This window comes from Equus asinus, chromosome 22 (assembly GCF_041296235.1).
Source record: "Equus asinus isolate D_3611 breed Donkey chromosome 22, EquAss-T2T_v2, whole genome shotgun sequence".
Lineage (NCBI taxonomy): Eukaryota > Metazoa > Chordata > Mammalia > Perissodactyla > Equidae > Equus > Equus asinus.
This window is the reverse complement of record NC_091811.1, coordinates 33,634,123-33,651,982: the sequence shown is the minus strand read 5'-3', so window position 1 is coordinate 33,651,982 and position 17,860 is coordinate 33,634,123. Positions and strand designations below refer to the sequence as shown.

General features: G+C 36.4%; 1 protein-coding gene across 22 annotated transcripts in view; it reads left to right on the top strand.

Moving 5' to 3' along the window:
- SOX5 (SRY-box transcription factor 5) overlaps positions 1-17,860 on the top strand; it is a 951,808-nt gene that overhangs the window by 922,732 nt on the left and 11,216 nt on the right. For all 22 annotated transcript variants that reach the window (XM_070494048.1, XM_070494061.1, XM_070494052.1 and 19 more), the window contains 2 exons: positions 13,156-13,264; positions 15,987-16,160. In XM_070494048.1, the coding sequence (XP_070350149.1) occupies positions 13,156-13,264; positions 15,987-16,160 (283 nt within the window). The remainder of the gene's footprint in view (positions 1-13,155; positions 13,265-15,986; positions 16,161-17,860) is intronic.

The following is a 17,860-nucleotide window of genomic DNA, read 5'->3' as shown; positions in this document are numbered from 1 at the left end:
AACTAGAAGGTCTTAATTCTGAAGAGCTGTAATTGGACAGTGAAAACAATTAGAAGTGTGAAGACAGGGACAAATGTTTTCCAGTAATATATACAAAAACACATAATGAAAGTCATTTTTACTGAAACACATTTTAATTGAAGACTTCTAAAAGATTTTTCATTTCTTTACTTTTCTTGGAAGTGTTTCAACATACCCAAGAATTGTGTATGTCAGGTTTCTTGGAAACTCTGGGACACAGTGTTATTTATAATTGTCATCTCTGGTTAATTATAGTCTGATTGTATATTCAAATAATGTTATCTTTTGCCACACAGCTCTGTTACAGATTAGTGTTATGGGCGAATAAGTAAGCTTCTCAGGTAGGAAGAATCAGAACGAAGACAATTGTTTAGTAAAAAACACCGGCTTTGCTTCATTAACACCCAAATGGCACAGTTTGACCATTCAATCAACTGCATACTCAAGTTCTGACCTTGTATTTGGAGGTATCCATACCCACCAGGAGACCATAAAAACCTCAGTCTTTGTCCTCACCCCACCAGGCAATACTAATGTCATAGGGACTCAATGCTTTTGACCGAAATGAGGAATAGACCAGAAGTTTCCCTGCTTATTTCCTTCCCTCCCAATGTAGTTATCCTAAGAAGATGATGTCTATGCTGTACTATCTGTTAGAGATGTATTTCCTTATGGATATCAGGAAATCTGAATACAGTAGTTTCAACAAATAATGAATAATTTTGAGCACATAATGAAGTTCAGGAGTAGGAGGTTGGTGGCATTAGTCCATCATCTGGTGATGTCAGTGGCTGAAATCTCTGTGATTCTCTTGGTTTTTCCCCTAGGGTCACAAAGTGTTGCTGTATCTACCACTCTCCCCTGAAGGCAGGCAGACTCAGGAGGAAGAAGTTGTTCTCTCTTTGCTAAGTTCAGTCTCATTTGCATAGGGATGCTTTTCATTCCTCCTTCATTCACATAGGCATGTTTTACTGCACCCCTCAAACTGATTTCCACAAACAGCTCATTTGGGTGGAGCTGGGTCATATGGACACCTTTAAAACCAGGGAAGAGAAACTGATTTAAATCGATCATGAATTATTTTCTGGGACTAAATTAGAGACCTTATCCCATCCTCCCTGAGATCAAAGGATATCTTTTTGTTTTTTTAAGAGAGGCAGACTGCCACATGCAGCACCTCATTTGGATGTGTCTGGAGTCTTGGACGCTTGACTACCCTATGTTCTCCTACAAATGGACCTTGAGAGCTTATTTGGAGGTCCTGGAAGGGTAGCACGGCTACTCATATACCCTTGACCAAAGAATGATCCTCCTCTATCAGGGAAGGGCGTCCTCTTGACAGAGCACAGCTTCAGGAGGGTTGCACGTGGAGCAGTGAGGGAAGAAGGGGAGACCCGCCTAGCCAGCCAGATCAGCCAAATCGACCCTGGCGATCAATGGGGTGACATGTCGTAGCCAGATCACCCTCACATCCAAGGGATATCTTAAAATCAAAGATTACATCGACAGAGAAGAAAAGACAGACCAGAATGGCTATTGGATAGGAAAAGGCCCTTGTCATCCACAGCTACATTATAAAAATGATATCAAAACTCAAATACTTCCTTCATAAAACTGGTTTGTTTTGATTATTTTTATATTTGTTGTCATCTGTCTAAGTACTTTTGCTCTTCCACTGTTACAAGTGCAGGCCTTCCACCTTGTCTGTGGTCCATAAAGAATTAAACTCCAGTCCAGCATATGTCCAAGAAAACATTGCTGGACAGCAGGTTAAATCATTGAATGTGTGTTCGCACAGATGCTGTCTACATGTTAAGGCTGACTTTGTATTGCTTTTCATATAGAAAACAGAGGTCACTCACAAAACTAAACATGCAGATGTGTGCATGTACTTCTTAAGGTAGAGAATTTATTCACCAACCACTAATTGCCTACAGTGTACCTGAAATCTAAACACCTACACGTGCTGCAAATTCATCTATAACTGCAAAGAAATGCCTGGGAAAATGGCTTGCTTTTTCTTCCACGGTTCAGTGAAAATTCTTTGCAAATTTCCATTGAATAAGATGAAAATCTGGTGAATACCATTTATGTTTTAAATAATAATTTACTCATTAATGTCACCAGTTTCTGGTTTTGGTTGTCAGTCATATTCATAAGAAGCCTTACCACCGACTATATAGACTAATTTGTAAGCAAAGGTTAATTTTATTACTCTAGCACTTGGAAACTCTTCCATCACAACCTCCTCTGTTCTGCCATTGTCAACCCTTTTCTTTCCCTTTAACAGAGTGCCAAACATGAAATGACAGTGACCAATGTTGACTTAATGTGGATGTTTAATAATGAAAAAAAGTGTGTCAGTTGCAGCATTAGTTACAAATGGCAGTAAGTGTATCGGATGGCAGCCCTGTAATAATTTTACATCCATCATTCTTTCCTGATGCTTCGCTGGCCGTCTGATGGATGGGGCCAGCAGTGTTAACTCTTCAGAAACTGACACAGTGTATCTAGTTCAGCATTATCTAACACATGCTCCTTCCCTTAGATAAGGAGAAGGCATGTGAGGAATTGTGAATTACAGGTTTTGCTTTGAAAAAGTGAATATGAAGGAACTCAAGCCTTTGCATTCAGTATAAGATACTACCATTACTTGATGATTTGTGGATGGCTTTTGTAGATGTTGCCTTTAGGTAAAATGAATTAGAGAAGTCAAATTAGAACTAGATATTTCAGTGGTTCAAGGAAAAACTTCATGAAGGAGGAAGGCATGTTAGGTAAATCCTTCAGGAAGAAATAAGATAGATCATTGCAAAGTTTGGCAAAGCAGGAGTTTTTTTAGGAGGGAGGAATGTGTTTTTAAAAAAGTCCCCAAACTTTTAAATCTTCTGGTTAGAATTTGTCTAGGAAAAATTAAAATAACATAAACGATTTATATTTTCTCTTTATAAAACTGAGTGTATGTTATTTTTTTATGTTTTTTAATCTCTGTATTTACATATAATTGTTTCTTTGGTGACTTTCAAAGAAACACCAAATCTGAAGTTGAATATTTGCCTTTTTATTATTGGCATCTCTCTACTCTGAGAATTTGTATAAAATGAAAGGGGAACTGCTTTCTAGGCAACTGATTATTAGAAAATCTAGACCAGCTTTTTATGTGCGAGTTGGCATTTGATCCTTAGGTTTTCTTTTCTTTTGTTTTTCATTCATAAAACCTTCTTAATTCTGAGTGTCTTAGCTAGGGAAGACTTCTTATGGGACAGGAGGGGAGAGGAAAACCCCTTAGTGAATATTATCAGCACAGAGCAGCCCGTTTTCAAAGACCATGACAAAAAGGCAAATAGGTATTATGTCATCACTCATCCATCACTCTATATGTCAGCCTTTCAATAATTCCAATCAACATTCTCGACAGGCTGGTGCAAGTTAAAGGGGCTGTTTGTTTCTAGAAATTGAGTATAGGCTGTCTATAGCCTTTTGTTCCAGATGGTTTTCTTCTGTGTCTTTTCATTTCTTTCTTGTTCTTTCTTTTCTTTTTGGGGGTATTTAATTGAAATACATGCCGAGTTTGCAGACTGCAAAGATCAGAGCTGTTTTCGTCCAGCAGTGGTAACTATGCATTAAACATTTTGATTTGTTTGAGCTTAAAGTTTAGTCCTTTTTTGCCATTTGCTTCATGGAGTTTGTGTATATTTACAGCCTCTGCATTTAATGGCCACATGCCTTATTTTCACAGATGGCCAGTGGAAGACTTTTTCTTTCTCTTAGTATAGCCCGCTTTCAGTTTTGCTACATTTGTCACAGTGCCACTACTTGCAGCTAGCAAGTGCCCACGCTTGGTGGGGAGCAATTATGGTGTGAGTTTTTAAGGAGCTTTTTAAAGGTTTTTTTTTTTTTTCCAGTAAACTTTTTATGGTTTAATTTTCAAGCCTAGAAAAGCTGTGCATGTTTTCAAACAGAGAGTCTTGTGTTCTTTACATCATTCTGGTAGAGGGGTTAGTGCAGGATGGTCCAATAAAATGAGACACAGGGCATGCCAAATTGAGCTTTCAGATAGACACCCACAGGCCTCTCTGATGATTGAAACTGGCTATTCATTTAAAGATATGAGGCTATGCTCCCATAGTATTCCTGAAAAAAGCAAGTTTGAAAGCACTCTGTAGAGAACGATCTAGATATTTTTTAAAGTAAGTTTCCATGGTGAATAGATAAAAGACTAGAAGAAGAAGAAACAATAGTTAAGCCAAGGTGCTGAGGTTGTAAATTTACATATATGTCCTCACATTTCTGATTTTTCTAAATTTTCTCTAAGTAAAATAAGAATGACTTTTGTTGTTTGACCAGAAGTGTTATTTTTAAAAGCCTGGTCTATTAAGAATGGGCTTCCCTTCCCTTCTCCCTTGCTCCCTTTCTCATCTCCAAGAGCAGATAGCTGTCTTCAAGACAGTTCAGCCTTAAGGCACTTAAATGGCTAAAGAGACCTTGTCTTTCAATTACCCTCTTTTATTTAGTAGGTGTATTCTCTATTGTCATTTTTTGCAAGCTACTTTAACAATATGGATTACAAATTATGAGGAAAATATTCTGAATTTAGCATTTATTTCAAAGGGTTTCATTGAATCTTTCCAATAATATCTTCTCTCCTTCTTTACAACGGAGAAGGACTTGCTTCTGAGGCATAGGAGTAATAACGACTATTGATATGTATTTTGTGCTTTACCTTTTTCAAAGTGCTTTCACATCTCATACTGTAATATAAGCAGAACAGTATTCTTATCTTTGTTTTAGAAATAAAAAACTTGAGATTTGAGAAGGTTACAGGAATTCAAGTGGTAGATCAGTTTTTAAACCAAAGTCTTCTGACTCAGATTTCAGTCTCTTTTCCAATGGAGCATGCTGAAGAGGTTCAAGAAAGACACCCAGCTGTGGCCGGCCCAGTGGTCTAGTGGTTAAGTTAGCATGCTCCCCTTTGGCAGTCCCAGCTCGCAGTTTTGGATCCCGGGCATGGACCTAGCACTGCTTGTCAAGCCATGCTGTGGCAGTGTCCCACATAAAAGAGAGGAAGATTGGCACAGGTGTTAGCTCAGCAACAGTCTTCCTCAAGCAAAAAGAGGAAGATTGGCAACAGATGTTAGCTCAGGGCCAATCTTCCTCGCCAAAAGAAAGAAAGAAAGAAAGAGAGTCACTCAGGGCCTGTTTGATGAGCTTGTCCTCCAATGTTGGTCAGGTATATAATTTAGTACATTTTTGAGGCCTTATCACAAAAAAAAATCTCATTTAAGCAATCACCATCTCCACAATTTATCATTTTTCAATTCTTTGTTTTTTCTGTTTCTGCTCCCTTCTTAGGTCTTCCTTTCTTTACCACACACCACCAACTCCTCCACTAGAGAATGGGTAGGAAAATGAAAAGAATATGGTCAATCTTATTTATTTTCTTTCTTGTAGTAGCACTGATAAAACATGTGAACTTGTAGTCATTCATTAAAAGGAGATTTTAAACATCTATTCTAATCTATATTTTTCTCTCTCTTCCCCTAAAACTACCATGGATAATTGAAAAGTGAACTATAACCCTGATATGCCTGTTTCTGTTTGTCAGACCCAGCATTTATGAGCCAAGCCTTGACTCCTTAAAACAATCCAATTGTATTTATTTAACTGAGGTAACTACTGACTACTGAGGCTGCATTTGTACGACTGTTGACAGTTTTATAGCTTTTATACCATGAAAAGGAAAAACATTAAAGAGAAAAATTCTATACGTTTCTGTGGCTGAGTAACAGAGTTACCCATTGTTTATAGAACAATTATCATCAGACAACATTCCAGTTTTGTGTTTACATCTGTGCAGCCCTCCCACCTACCGGACATCCTGTGTAGGTTGTGAATTCCATTATTTTTCTCTGTTGGCCTCTTGTTTTTCTCACATTAACCCTTCTGATTTGACTCAGTGTGCACAGTATGTATAGCTGCCCTGGTCTGAAATAGCAACAATATCTTTTTTTAGACGCTGGCTGAATGCTGATCACACGTACAGACATTTGAAAGCTCAGATTGCAGTTTGCTGTCTTCTCCTCCCTTCCCTCTTCCACATGTGCACGCAATAACTTTACCATGACAGTATTCCCGTGTACCTTCGTGTGAGTGATGTGTTTTCTGCAGATTCCTGTGAGTGGCTCTTCTATGCATTATATCCACAGACCTCAGTGACTTCTTCCTTACTATGGCAATGGTTTTCTGTTTTAAGGATTAAATTAGTAATGTTGAATTTAAGCCCATGACTGTGTTTTTCACAAAGTACTTAAATCTGTAAATAAATACTTAAATCTATAAATATGATTACTATTGGACAATCTCTTCACAAATTATACCTCAATAACCTTTTTTGGGTTTTTTTTTTCATAATTTGAATTTAAGAAGATGATTATAGAATTATCAATTAGAAGCGGAGTGCCTTTAAGTTTTCAAACTTAACTTTTGAGGAAATTATCAGTTATGGATAAAGAAAACATGTATAGTTTTAAACGTTTGTCAAAATATTTTAGTTTTTTTTAGGGAGCCCAGTCAAGTAGGACATAGAATTGCAGGTTGGAAAGAAAATGAAAAGGGCCTTTAATTCAACCTGTCATCTGACGTTGAATTGCCTCTTCGATATCTCTAATATGCCACGCAGGTAGTCCCACGGCCAGCATTTGAAAACCTTCAGGGAGATGAAATTTTTGGCATCCTGAGGCAGCCTATAACTCTTCCTTCCATGGTTCATTTTCTTTCACCTGATAACTTACAAACGTTGGATAGTGTTCTCTTTTGACTACATATGGCCAAATTCTCTCTCTTTCACAAATAACAGGTCTTGATTCTTTTTAAACATGGAGGTTCTAAAGATATTTAAAGATAGCTATTGTTGATCTCCTCTTCCCGCACCATTCAACTCTCTTTTTCAGGGTCCTGTGCCATTTCTCCATCGTGACCACAAAGATATTGATAGGAGCGCAATCTAAAGCTGAGTTAAGTCCAAAACATTATGGCCATTGAGCTTCCCTGGTCTGCATTCCAGTTCCTGTAGAAAAAGAAATTGAGGTCATTATAACATTGCTTTTCTTAATCCATACTAGCTTCATGTTGTCACCACATCCTCTGCCAAGTGCTCTTAACTAGTTCGTGTGACAATCAGCTCTATCTTTTGTGGAACATACATTAAGCGCTCACGTCATTTTTCCTCAGATTGCTCTCTTCATTCATGAAAATTAGCATTAGTTATTTGTCATCGACTGTATAACATTTCTCCCACTTTAAAATCAGTTCTTTAAAAATGATAAATGAGGTTCATCAATTTTATCCACAAGTCATTTTACTATCTTGGAAGGTTATTCATCTGGATTAAGACTTGAATTCATAGAAACTGTGTGTTTCTTCTGAAACCATTTCATCTATCTTCAACTTCATAATACTTCTTAAGAAAACTTGATCTGCCAATAGATTTCATTTTGATCAGATTGCCTAATGAAACTAAGTTTCTAAGAAATTTAGCCAGAGTTACACTTGAGGAAACATTTCATGCAGCTGGCTACCAAATTTCATAAAAGGAAATTATATTGTGGAACAAAATTGTGGGTTTTAATTCATGACTTTCTCCTCTAAGGGAATCTCTGAATTTAGAAGGGGAAAAAAATCAGGATTAGATAGGGCTAGTTTTGTAGATGACTTGACCAGAGGACATTTATGGACTTTTTCCTACCTCTTAGCTCATATAGCCCTATGATTTCCTGATGGAGAAAATGAATGGAAAAATATTCCTAAGGGCTGCAGATTTCAGAGTACCAAAGTATCTGGGACTATCCTAATGGATAAATTCACATTTGACCAGAGGGAAATTAGTGAAAGATTTCTTCAACTTGCATTTTTGTTGGTGTAGGAGGGAAGCGCACGCGCGTGTGTGTGTTTGTGTGTAATTTATACACAGTTTACAAGAAAGCTTTTTTTTCCCATTCGTGCTGTTAGGTTATGTGGGTGGATGGTTACTTTTTAGAAAATGACGATCTCAATAAGGAAGGTTGAAACGGAGAGGTGGAGGGGTGGACACATGCATCATTTCTTTATATTCTACTTAAGCTGATGAAGAAAATCTCCAACTGATAAATCGTTATGACGTTATAAATAATCTTTCATCTTCTTTGGTGGTCTGTGAGTTTCACATAATTAGAGGGTTAAAAACCTTTTTTGTTTCTTTCTTCTTCCCGTGTCATTAGTATAGAAGGAGACCATAAAAAAGTGCAGCCAGAAGGGGTTTAACTGTTACTGAGTCAACATTTGACAGTCACACTCTATTCTGTCATTTCATGCATGTGCTTTTTATGAGTTTTATAGCTTTGTGAGCTTTATTTCAGGGATGTCCATTATGATAGCTGATCCACAGCCCATCTCTCTCTTTGTGTATGTGTGTCTGGTAGGAAGCAAATCTTAGCACTTACACAAATCCCAATTTCAAGGGCTAAGACAGGATCATGCACTGTTTAATTTAGGCTGAGGTAGCTGAAGAAATATCTCCTCCCCCTAAAGTCCAGTTTGTGTGGTTTTTTGTTTTGATTGGCTTATGAAATGTCAACAGAAGATGTACATTGGAGCCTTTACAAACAGTGAATTTTTAGTTATTTTATGTTTAAACTGAAGTAATGGAATAGGAGAAACTTTTAGTTTAAATATGTACTAGAATTACATTAAGGAGCTATAAACCATCTTGCCTGAGCCTCAGATGGAAAATTAAAAAGGTCAAATACACTGTTGTAAATGATGCACAACAGGAAAGAAAAAAAATCACAACAATTTTTGCAGTTGTTACCAACATTCTCCTTTTTAATGCATATTTGTCCATTACTATGGCCGTAGAGAATAGAGAATCGTAACCATGGCAGGGTATTTAGTACTCATATTGAACTATTTCTGTAAATCTTATATGTTAGGAAGAATTGTTAGCTTTTCTATTTCCCCCATTGACTTTTTCCCCTAATATTAAAAGCATATCTTTCTTAATTTTTTTAAACTAACGAGAATCTATCATCTGTTTAAACCCCATTTTACATATTAAGATTCTGGGACCCAGAGAGGTTAATTGACTTGCCTAAAGTAATATGGCTAACATATATGGCAGAGTCGGTTAAGAGACAATGTTCCTAATCCCAAGACCTATTATTTCCTAACTTCAAATATGACCTCCTCCCGTTAACTCCTGTGGTGTTTTGCCATCCAGAATGTTGTTGGCTTAGAAAGTACAGATCTTTACTGACCACTTCTAATCAACTCTTTGCCCACATTTCTTTAGATATTTTTTGGCTCGCCTTGATTCCCACCATTGCCTGGTGTCATGTGCAAGCAATATACGTGCTGTTTTCCATTATGCAAGTCATTGGATAAGCCACAGAGTCCAAGACCAGCTGCCAAATTCCCTGAGTGAATATTAACACATTAATAATAGTTCTTTGAATGTTCAGTTTTAGAGTTATTCGTTTGACCCCAAGAAACTGTATGGTCTGAAACAGTTTTCTCTTCTGTAGATACGATTCACTTGGATCTTTGTCCAAGTCAACATTGGGTCAGAACATTTTTTCAAGTAAAAAATAGACTTTACTTAATGTTTCCCCTTGATCTTAGTAAACCTACAGAGTTGTATACTATTTGATTAGCCAGATAAGAACCATCTTTCCAAAAGAAATCTAGTTGTTACTCAATTATTAGTTTTTATTCAGGAGAGAGAGCATACAGGTCATCTTGTTTGGTCCTTATTTATAAATCCTCAAGACTATTTCATTTTGACTACTTTGTATTAAGTAATCTGTTTGCACCCTCTACTCTGAGATTACTCAGAGCACTTCAGAATTTTTGCAAGTATTTCTTTAAAAATGTGTTTATTTTTCTTTGATTTTTGTTTCATTTCTAACAGAAAAATGTAGAAGAGAGAAGACCAATGAATCTTGTCAGTTTTAGATCAGCATTTGGACAGTATTGAGAGGGCAGTAAAGTATTAGTGTTATACTTTGGATTTCTGTTCAAGAACACTAATCTTAAAGTGGGGGTATGGGGTACGCTTTTTCTGTACAAATTCTTGACTACTGTGATTTTTACTGGAGCCAGTTCGAACTAAGAGTAGAAGTTTGGTAAAAATTGTCAGTGTGCCCATCAACATTTTTTTCTGTTTCCTTGTACTCGGTTTCTTCAGTGTCTCCTATGTTCAGCATCTTCCCAATTACCTCCTTCCTACCTGATATCTACTGCCCTCATTTTGTTCCAGCTGACTCTATTTAGAAAGGATTAATTCAATTAAAAGAACTTTGACAATCAAAATATTACCTTTTCCAGTAATTTTTGCACATTTGCAAAAGGGCTTTTGGAAAGGGAAATATTTAACCCAAGAAACAGAATCTCAAATGGTTGAATTCTTGACATGATAATACATGGGTGAACTCTTTGGGAAGGGAATGGCCAGGATGGGTGGGATTGGAAAGAGTAGGATGAGAGGAATCTTCCCAGTGTACCAGCCTTTGTGCTTTATAGCATTTAGCTGATTCTTTCTCCTCCTATATGCCTGAGAAGATTTAATTTAACCTTTTGAAAACTATTCTTAAATCAACTCATTCTTTTGGTGGTTCAGTATATTATCTAGATTCCTATCCACATATAGATTTATATCTACCTCTCTATATAAGAACTAAATATAAACATTTACTACAGGATCAATTTTCATATGGAATTATATGGTAATTATTTGCCATACAACCGCTATATTTTTATATACCATATATTTACCATATAACCACTTGGTTTTATTATATCCTCCTTACCTCAGTTCCTTTATGTCTTCTGAACTTATTGTCAGTGAGGGTTTCTAAATTATGGCAATGTTACCATTTTGATATACATGCTATTGTAAAGTGTTTTAATTAAAGGCACTCCACATGTTCTCCAATTCCTCCAATCACTTTTTCTTATTTTCTCTCTTCTCTCACTTTGCCTGTTCACATGTCTGAGAATTAGCTTAAGTAACTAGGCAAAGGGTCACAAAGAAAATCCAGCTTACCATGTTGACTTCTGCTTTCTACCACTGATGTCCTCTTGAGAAATATTGTAAATTCCACTTTTGGGCAACTACTTGAGTCCTTTTATTATACTATGTGCTTTAGAGACAGATGATTAGAGGTTACTTACTGTAAAAACAGATTGTGACTTTCCTGCTCATCATTTGCTAATTTTAGCCTCTTGGTAAGATGGCACAAGATCTGTACAGCTGAATTCAGAGCCTTAGAAGTCACTTTGCATTTCACTCTTTTTCTACTCTGATTGCCTTCATTTTGCTTTTTCTTCTTGAAAGACTTTACTTCAGAATGGAAAATTCTCTAGAAAATATGTAGCATTATTGCCTTATACACTGTTAAATCAAAACCTGAGAGGCGATCCATGCCCAGTATACTCCCCAAAGATAGTACAGGAAAGTCTTCATTGACTCCGGGACTATCAGATCATGTTGATGGAATGTGGTCTTTTAATATAACTGTCTTCTATTTTAACAGCTACATTTACTCTAAAAAGAGTCTGTTAAGCTGGTGTCTTTGGTGCTCCTGAGCTTAGCTGAATATATACTGCATACTCTCTCAGCAAAAGAAACCCAGAACATAAAAAGCAGCTGAAAATACCAATTTCACTCACAAAACAAATTGGGTCAGTTTCTACATTTTTAAAAATATAGTTTGTCAACTTTAGTATTATATAATCCTGTAAAAACTAAAGTTGATATAACTGTCTTATTTCCAGTTTTCCTACTGTATTTTACACAGATTGACAATTAAAAACATTTTTATCTCTATTAAATTATGTGCAGAATTTGATGACTAGAGAACAGGAATTCCAAGGCCACTAAATGAAGAGAATTTTTTATCTAGTATGTACAATTGCAATAGCGTTGGAGACTTTGCGGAGATAAAGCATGTAGTGTATTAAGAATTTCAATTACTCTGTTGGCTCTTGGTGGGAACATTAGTTGGGCCCTTTACCTGTAATGCAATTATCTTAAATAGTTGATTATTTTCCGTGAACATTTTACTGTGTCAATAGCTGTTCCGCAGTGTATGTGGTTCACTTGTGCAACTCATGGCTATGTTCCTCAGAAAATGAGGTGAATAATTATAAAGAAACATGAGCAAATTTTATGAAATCCAATAGAGGCTTTTCTTAAAACTGTTTTGGAACCACATCATCCTCAGAGCAATGATGGAGAGTGCTAGAAAAAGTTGTAAACCTTTCATTGTACGCTGTTACTGTTCTTAAAATCACCCAATTACTTAATTTGGGAGCAGTTTAATATCGCATGTAGTTTATATTAAGCATTATATTTTCCTTGAAAATAATTTGGTTTGTGGTGCCATGTTCTCCGCGAATTCAAATCAATGCACTGCATGCTTTTAAATGACTTGATGTCTTTGCAGATCTAATTTTGGTATATTTGTATCTCAAATAATTCGCCAACTCAATATTTTGGCTTAGCAATCCAAATCAAATTGTAGTCCAAGTAGCAGGCACTCACATTGAACGTACAGAGACTTGACAAGCAATTAGCAATGAATATTTAAACATCTTCATTACCCTTGCATGAGGAATGCAGATGGCATTTAGGGAGATGGCAACCAGAGGGCACTACTGTGAATTATGTTTCTATCATTTGGTCACCTGACTATTGGAAGACTTTCTCTGGGCCCCATGCCACTTCTATACTTCCACTGTCTGGCTAAAAATAAAACAGGCATTCCAAATGTTGTAAAACAGGTTGTTTCCATGAAATTTCTGTGCACATTTTGTTATTTGGGGAGGTTGTCTCCAAGGATCCCAGTGTATATCCTTTAGGCGTACCAAACCCAAACGCCAAGACTGTGCAGGAAATGCTAGGAATCGGAATTCCTTCAAAAATCCTGCTGATCGTTTGCTTCAATTATCTCTGCCTAATGTGCCGAAAGTGCAAAAGTGTATATGTCAACATCCCATCCCTTCCAGAAGCTAATGTATTATATGTGGCCCAAGAAAAAATGTCTTTGAATAATTATAATTTCCAGATTGAACTCTCATTATAAATTTCTTTTTTCTAAGGAAAAAACAACACTGGAGAGTCTGACTCAGCAACTGGCGGTTAAACAGAATGAAGAAGGAAAATTTAGCCATGCCATGATGGATTTCAATATGAGTGGAGATTCTGATGGTTTGTGACAATTGTTCATCTATATTTCAATAGTGTGCCAAAATGTCTATTTAGTGCCAATTAAAACTACTGAAAAATATACAAGACTGCCACCTTGTACCTGATGGTTAGAATAGGAGCTTACATGTACTGAGCAGTTCCCGGTTGCCAAACTCTCTGCTGAGTACTTTGCGGAAATCATCTCATTAATCCCCACCACAACTGTGAGATAAGTACTATTACAGATAAAGAGATTGGCCCTTAGGAATTTTGAATCCTTTTTTCCAAGGCTTATAGGGCTGTAAGTGCTAGAGACAGGTCTAGGGTTCAAGATGGCGTGATTCTAAGCAGATGCTCTCAATCGCCACCTACACTCTCTCTTACTTCCCTGTTTCTTACGCCCGAAACAAACTTTGCAGAAACTTGTCCTTAGATAAACTCATTTTTAAGTTTTCATTTGTCAAACCCTGACCAGAATACATTGTGCAGAGCACATTTTCAGGATTGTTTCTTGCATTTTGAAACCCTTCCCTTTTATCCTATCTACTATACAGCCAAGTGCCCTACCTACCCTCTGTAACACAGCTAGAACCCCAGCTGCACACCCCCTTGCTTTCCTCACATGCCTGGAGACTTCTGTTGTCTGCATCATTTCTCAATATTCTGAACAGCCACAGTGACAACTAATTAAATTGGTGCTCTTAATAGCACAGCAAAGAGGGAAAAGGAAGAAAGTGGTATTCCTCTTACACTGAGCCCCAACGGGGAACCCCTCTCCAGTGTCAGGTGACATAAATGCATTTTAAGAGTACTGTCCTCCAATTTGTCACTATTGCAGAGGAAGTTCCCTGCCTATAGAAAAGACTGCACCAGGGCCAGCCAGTGAGAAGCATATTTTAGGAAAGAAAGGGTTCCCAGGAATCCCCCAAAATACACAGTTATCTACTCTGCCTTGGGCCATTGATTTGACGTTTAAGTCTAGTTCTATAATAGCCAATAGACTAGCCAAATGTGCATTTAACCAGATAATTTTGTCAAAACTGAATTTGATTCAATTGGGTATCCAAGAAAAGCCTGCGTTTTTCTGGCCTGTTCTATCCAAACGTTTCCTTCTATTTTCTGCTTTGCTTGGCTAAAATAAACCTGGCCTTAGTACATAAAAAGAGCTTGTTTAGCTTTGATGAAGTCATGTAATGTTCATTTTATTGCTTATGTTGCTGTAAGGTGTAAGAACGAGAAAAGGCAGATGTGCAAATGATCATTTGCTAGTTACAAACCCGTTTTACAAAGATGTCGCCACATATTAGCACTCATTTTTGTCAATAAAAAGACAATTACTGGTAATAACACATTTCATAAATTTTAAGTTGTATTCGCATGATAAAATATACCCATGGTAATCAGCATTAAAACATCAAAATTTTGTTGCTGTTATCTGTTAAATTCAGTCAGGCTTGTATGCAAAATATTTCCCAGTATTCATCAGACCAAAGAACATCTTATGAATGAAAAATAATGAGAAACTCTACCAACATATATCCGATGTTTTTTGTTTGCTGCTGGAGAGGTCTTCGAGTTTGAGCAATTTTGATTGATTCCTGTTCCTTCAAATTAAGAAAAGAAAGGAAGAGTATGAAAGAAGGGGGAAAAAAGTAGTGCTTTTAGTAATAATACAAGCTCTAGAAATCTCCAAATTATTCTAAAATTGTATATGCTACCGAAATACATCTTTTCCATTTTTTGTAACGGTAACCCTCTAAAACTTACTACCAGAGTTCTGTGTTTTCTTCTATTTCTCCTTATTTTCTTTGCCTAAACTCAAGTATCTCTGGAAGCTGTTTAATCTGCTGAAGCTGTTCTATAAAGCCACATAAAACCTAGAGGAGTGACTGCAGCTCCCAAAAGTTCCACTGTGGCTCTTGGTTGTGTTTTATTATCATGAGTCTCGCTAACTGGAATGTAACTTTCAGTGGGTCTCTGGGCAGCATAGATGTTAGGGGGAAAATTCAGGGGAGCGAATATATTATTTTTTCCACCTTAAATACATGGCTGTAGACTTCTTAACAAACATAGTAATGTTACTATTCTTTTGTTCTTTTCCCGACCATTTTCAAATATCTTTGGGGAGCAGACTATCGTTGCTGCATCGGCATATTTCATTCATTTCTTAGCACATAAGTTCAAAGAAAAGCCAAACACATTACAGGAGAATAAGTATATTGTATTTTAACCTCAAAATTTTATCTAGCAGCATTTTTATTTATATAGCCTCAGAGAGAGGAAAAGGGCATTAGGTAGCAGAGACACATCCTTACCTGTAGTCATCCATGCTGCTGAATGTATTAGTGTTTCACAATTTTGTGAGCTTCTTACCTGTCTAATATTTCTACAGTACCAGCAGACCGATTGATCTAAGCCCACTATTCTCTTTCCAATTTGCATCAAAGATCACATGTTCAAGTTTCTTGTGTGCTCTTGAAAGTAAGTGGTGAAACAGTCCACAGTCCATTCAAAGAAAGGGAAAATATGTTAAAAATGGATTAAAAACAAAAATGCAACATTTGCCACCACAAGGCTTATCACAAGAACTTCATAAACAAGCATCTGTCTCAAGAACTGGAAGTACCATTGTCAAAAGTACTTTTTATTTTCAGTTACTTTAGTAGACTGAAAAACAGTAGTGCAAGGAAGAGAATTGCCAGAAGTTTTAACACTAATGTGAAGCAATGTTCCCTATTTTTAGGAAGTGCTGGAGTCTCCGAATCAAGAATTTATAGAGAATCCAGGGGACGTGGGAGCAATGAGCCCCACATAAAGCGTCCCATGAATGCCTTCATGGTGTGGGCTAAAGATGAACGAAGGAAAATCCTTCAAGCCTTCCCTGACATGCACAACTCCAACATCAGCAAGATATTGGGTAAGAAAAGCCTTAAGGGTTAAGTGATGTATGGAATAAATCTACAGTTCTGTTTTCTGCAGTTGTTGGGAGCAACTAGGTTTGGAGGCCAGGCAGCTCATGTTATCTGCTTAACATAACGTGATATGTGTCATCATGGAGCCTTTTCTTCTGATGATGAAGCGTTCCATGCTCGTCAAGAAATGTGTCCAATTTCTGTAGCGAATTTAATTGTGTGTCTCTGTACTAATTGTTGTAATATTTTCTCTTCTTTAAAAATCTAGAAATATTTGTACTAAGTCTAGGAAAAAAGTTGCTTTCAGATGAGCCACTTGATAGTGGCATTAACTGTGTTTATTCTTTTCCTTTGCAAACTATAGAAGTCATGCCATCGTGGAGTTAGGGTGGGACTGGAGATAATGTTTGCTCTAAATGCTGTAACCTAAGGTCACTTTAGATCATCAGGACACAAAAAGATGTAGAGTGTGCATTTTTAAATTTATACTTTTAGTAACCTTAGGCATATTTTCAGTATCATTTAAAAAGGGATTTTTCCTGTCATGGCAGCTTTCAGCTTAACAGATAAAGTACATATTTACCCTACATATGTAGACACTGAAGCACACAGAAAAGATGAGTGAGAGGGAAGCTGCTGATTATGAAGAGACCTGTTATAGACAAATTTAAGTCCCAGAAAAAAGGAACAGAAGATTCCATTTCTTTTGTGCTATTCTCTTGACATCATCATCATCATCTTCATCTTCACTTAGAATGGTGGCCAGGTACTGGACAACTTAAGCAGATTCTGATTTTTTATTCTCTGACTTCTAAGAACTAAACGATAAAGATAGAATATGAACACATAACTCTATCAGCAAATTGTAGCCTTAATGAATAAGTACCAAAATTTGAGTTATTAAAGCTTTATTAAAATCCATAATGCACTTGGAATAACATGTAGTTAATGTAGATAGTGTCCCTTTTGATTCTTTCCGTTAAGGAACCGATCGTCTAAAAGTAGTTACTAAACGTATACGTGCGTTTTTATGATGCCCCATTCTCAACAATGGTAAGAGATGCCACCCAGTTGATAGCATGCATTGTAATGAGAACAAACCAAACAAACAAAAACCATTAACCACTTAAACTTGTGTCTCAATTTTCATCTAAATGATTTTGAGATCTTTAGATGAATGTTATGTCAAAACATATGAGCATGTGAAGCTTTAGGTATACATAGAAAATGTGAATACTTATGTATAAAAGTATATATCCATGCAAACCAAAATTGGAACTGATCAAAAAAATGCATATTTTTTGCATCTCTACCATCTCTGATCTATTTTTCCTTTTTTATGACTATATTCTACCTTCCATGTGAAATTTCCCGTTCTTTAAAAAAATCATACCTGTTTCATTTAGAAAAACTCTAGAAAAGAATAAAATACTTAATATAAGCATATTTCATATTTTAATATGTCAGTTATTCCCAAATTAGAAATCCCAAAATGTCAAAATAAACTAAATACTAAGATTGTTTGAATTGTCTTTATGTCATTCAATTCCTGTGTCTGAATACTAAAAAGTGATAATCACTGGTTAAAACTTTATCCTAAGTATAAGAGAAAATCAGTTTTGGTGATGTGAAGTATCTTAGGAAATGTAGCAAAAGTCTTTATAGGAAAGAGATAGCTAGCTAAAAGAATTTCTTTCTGGTTTGG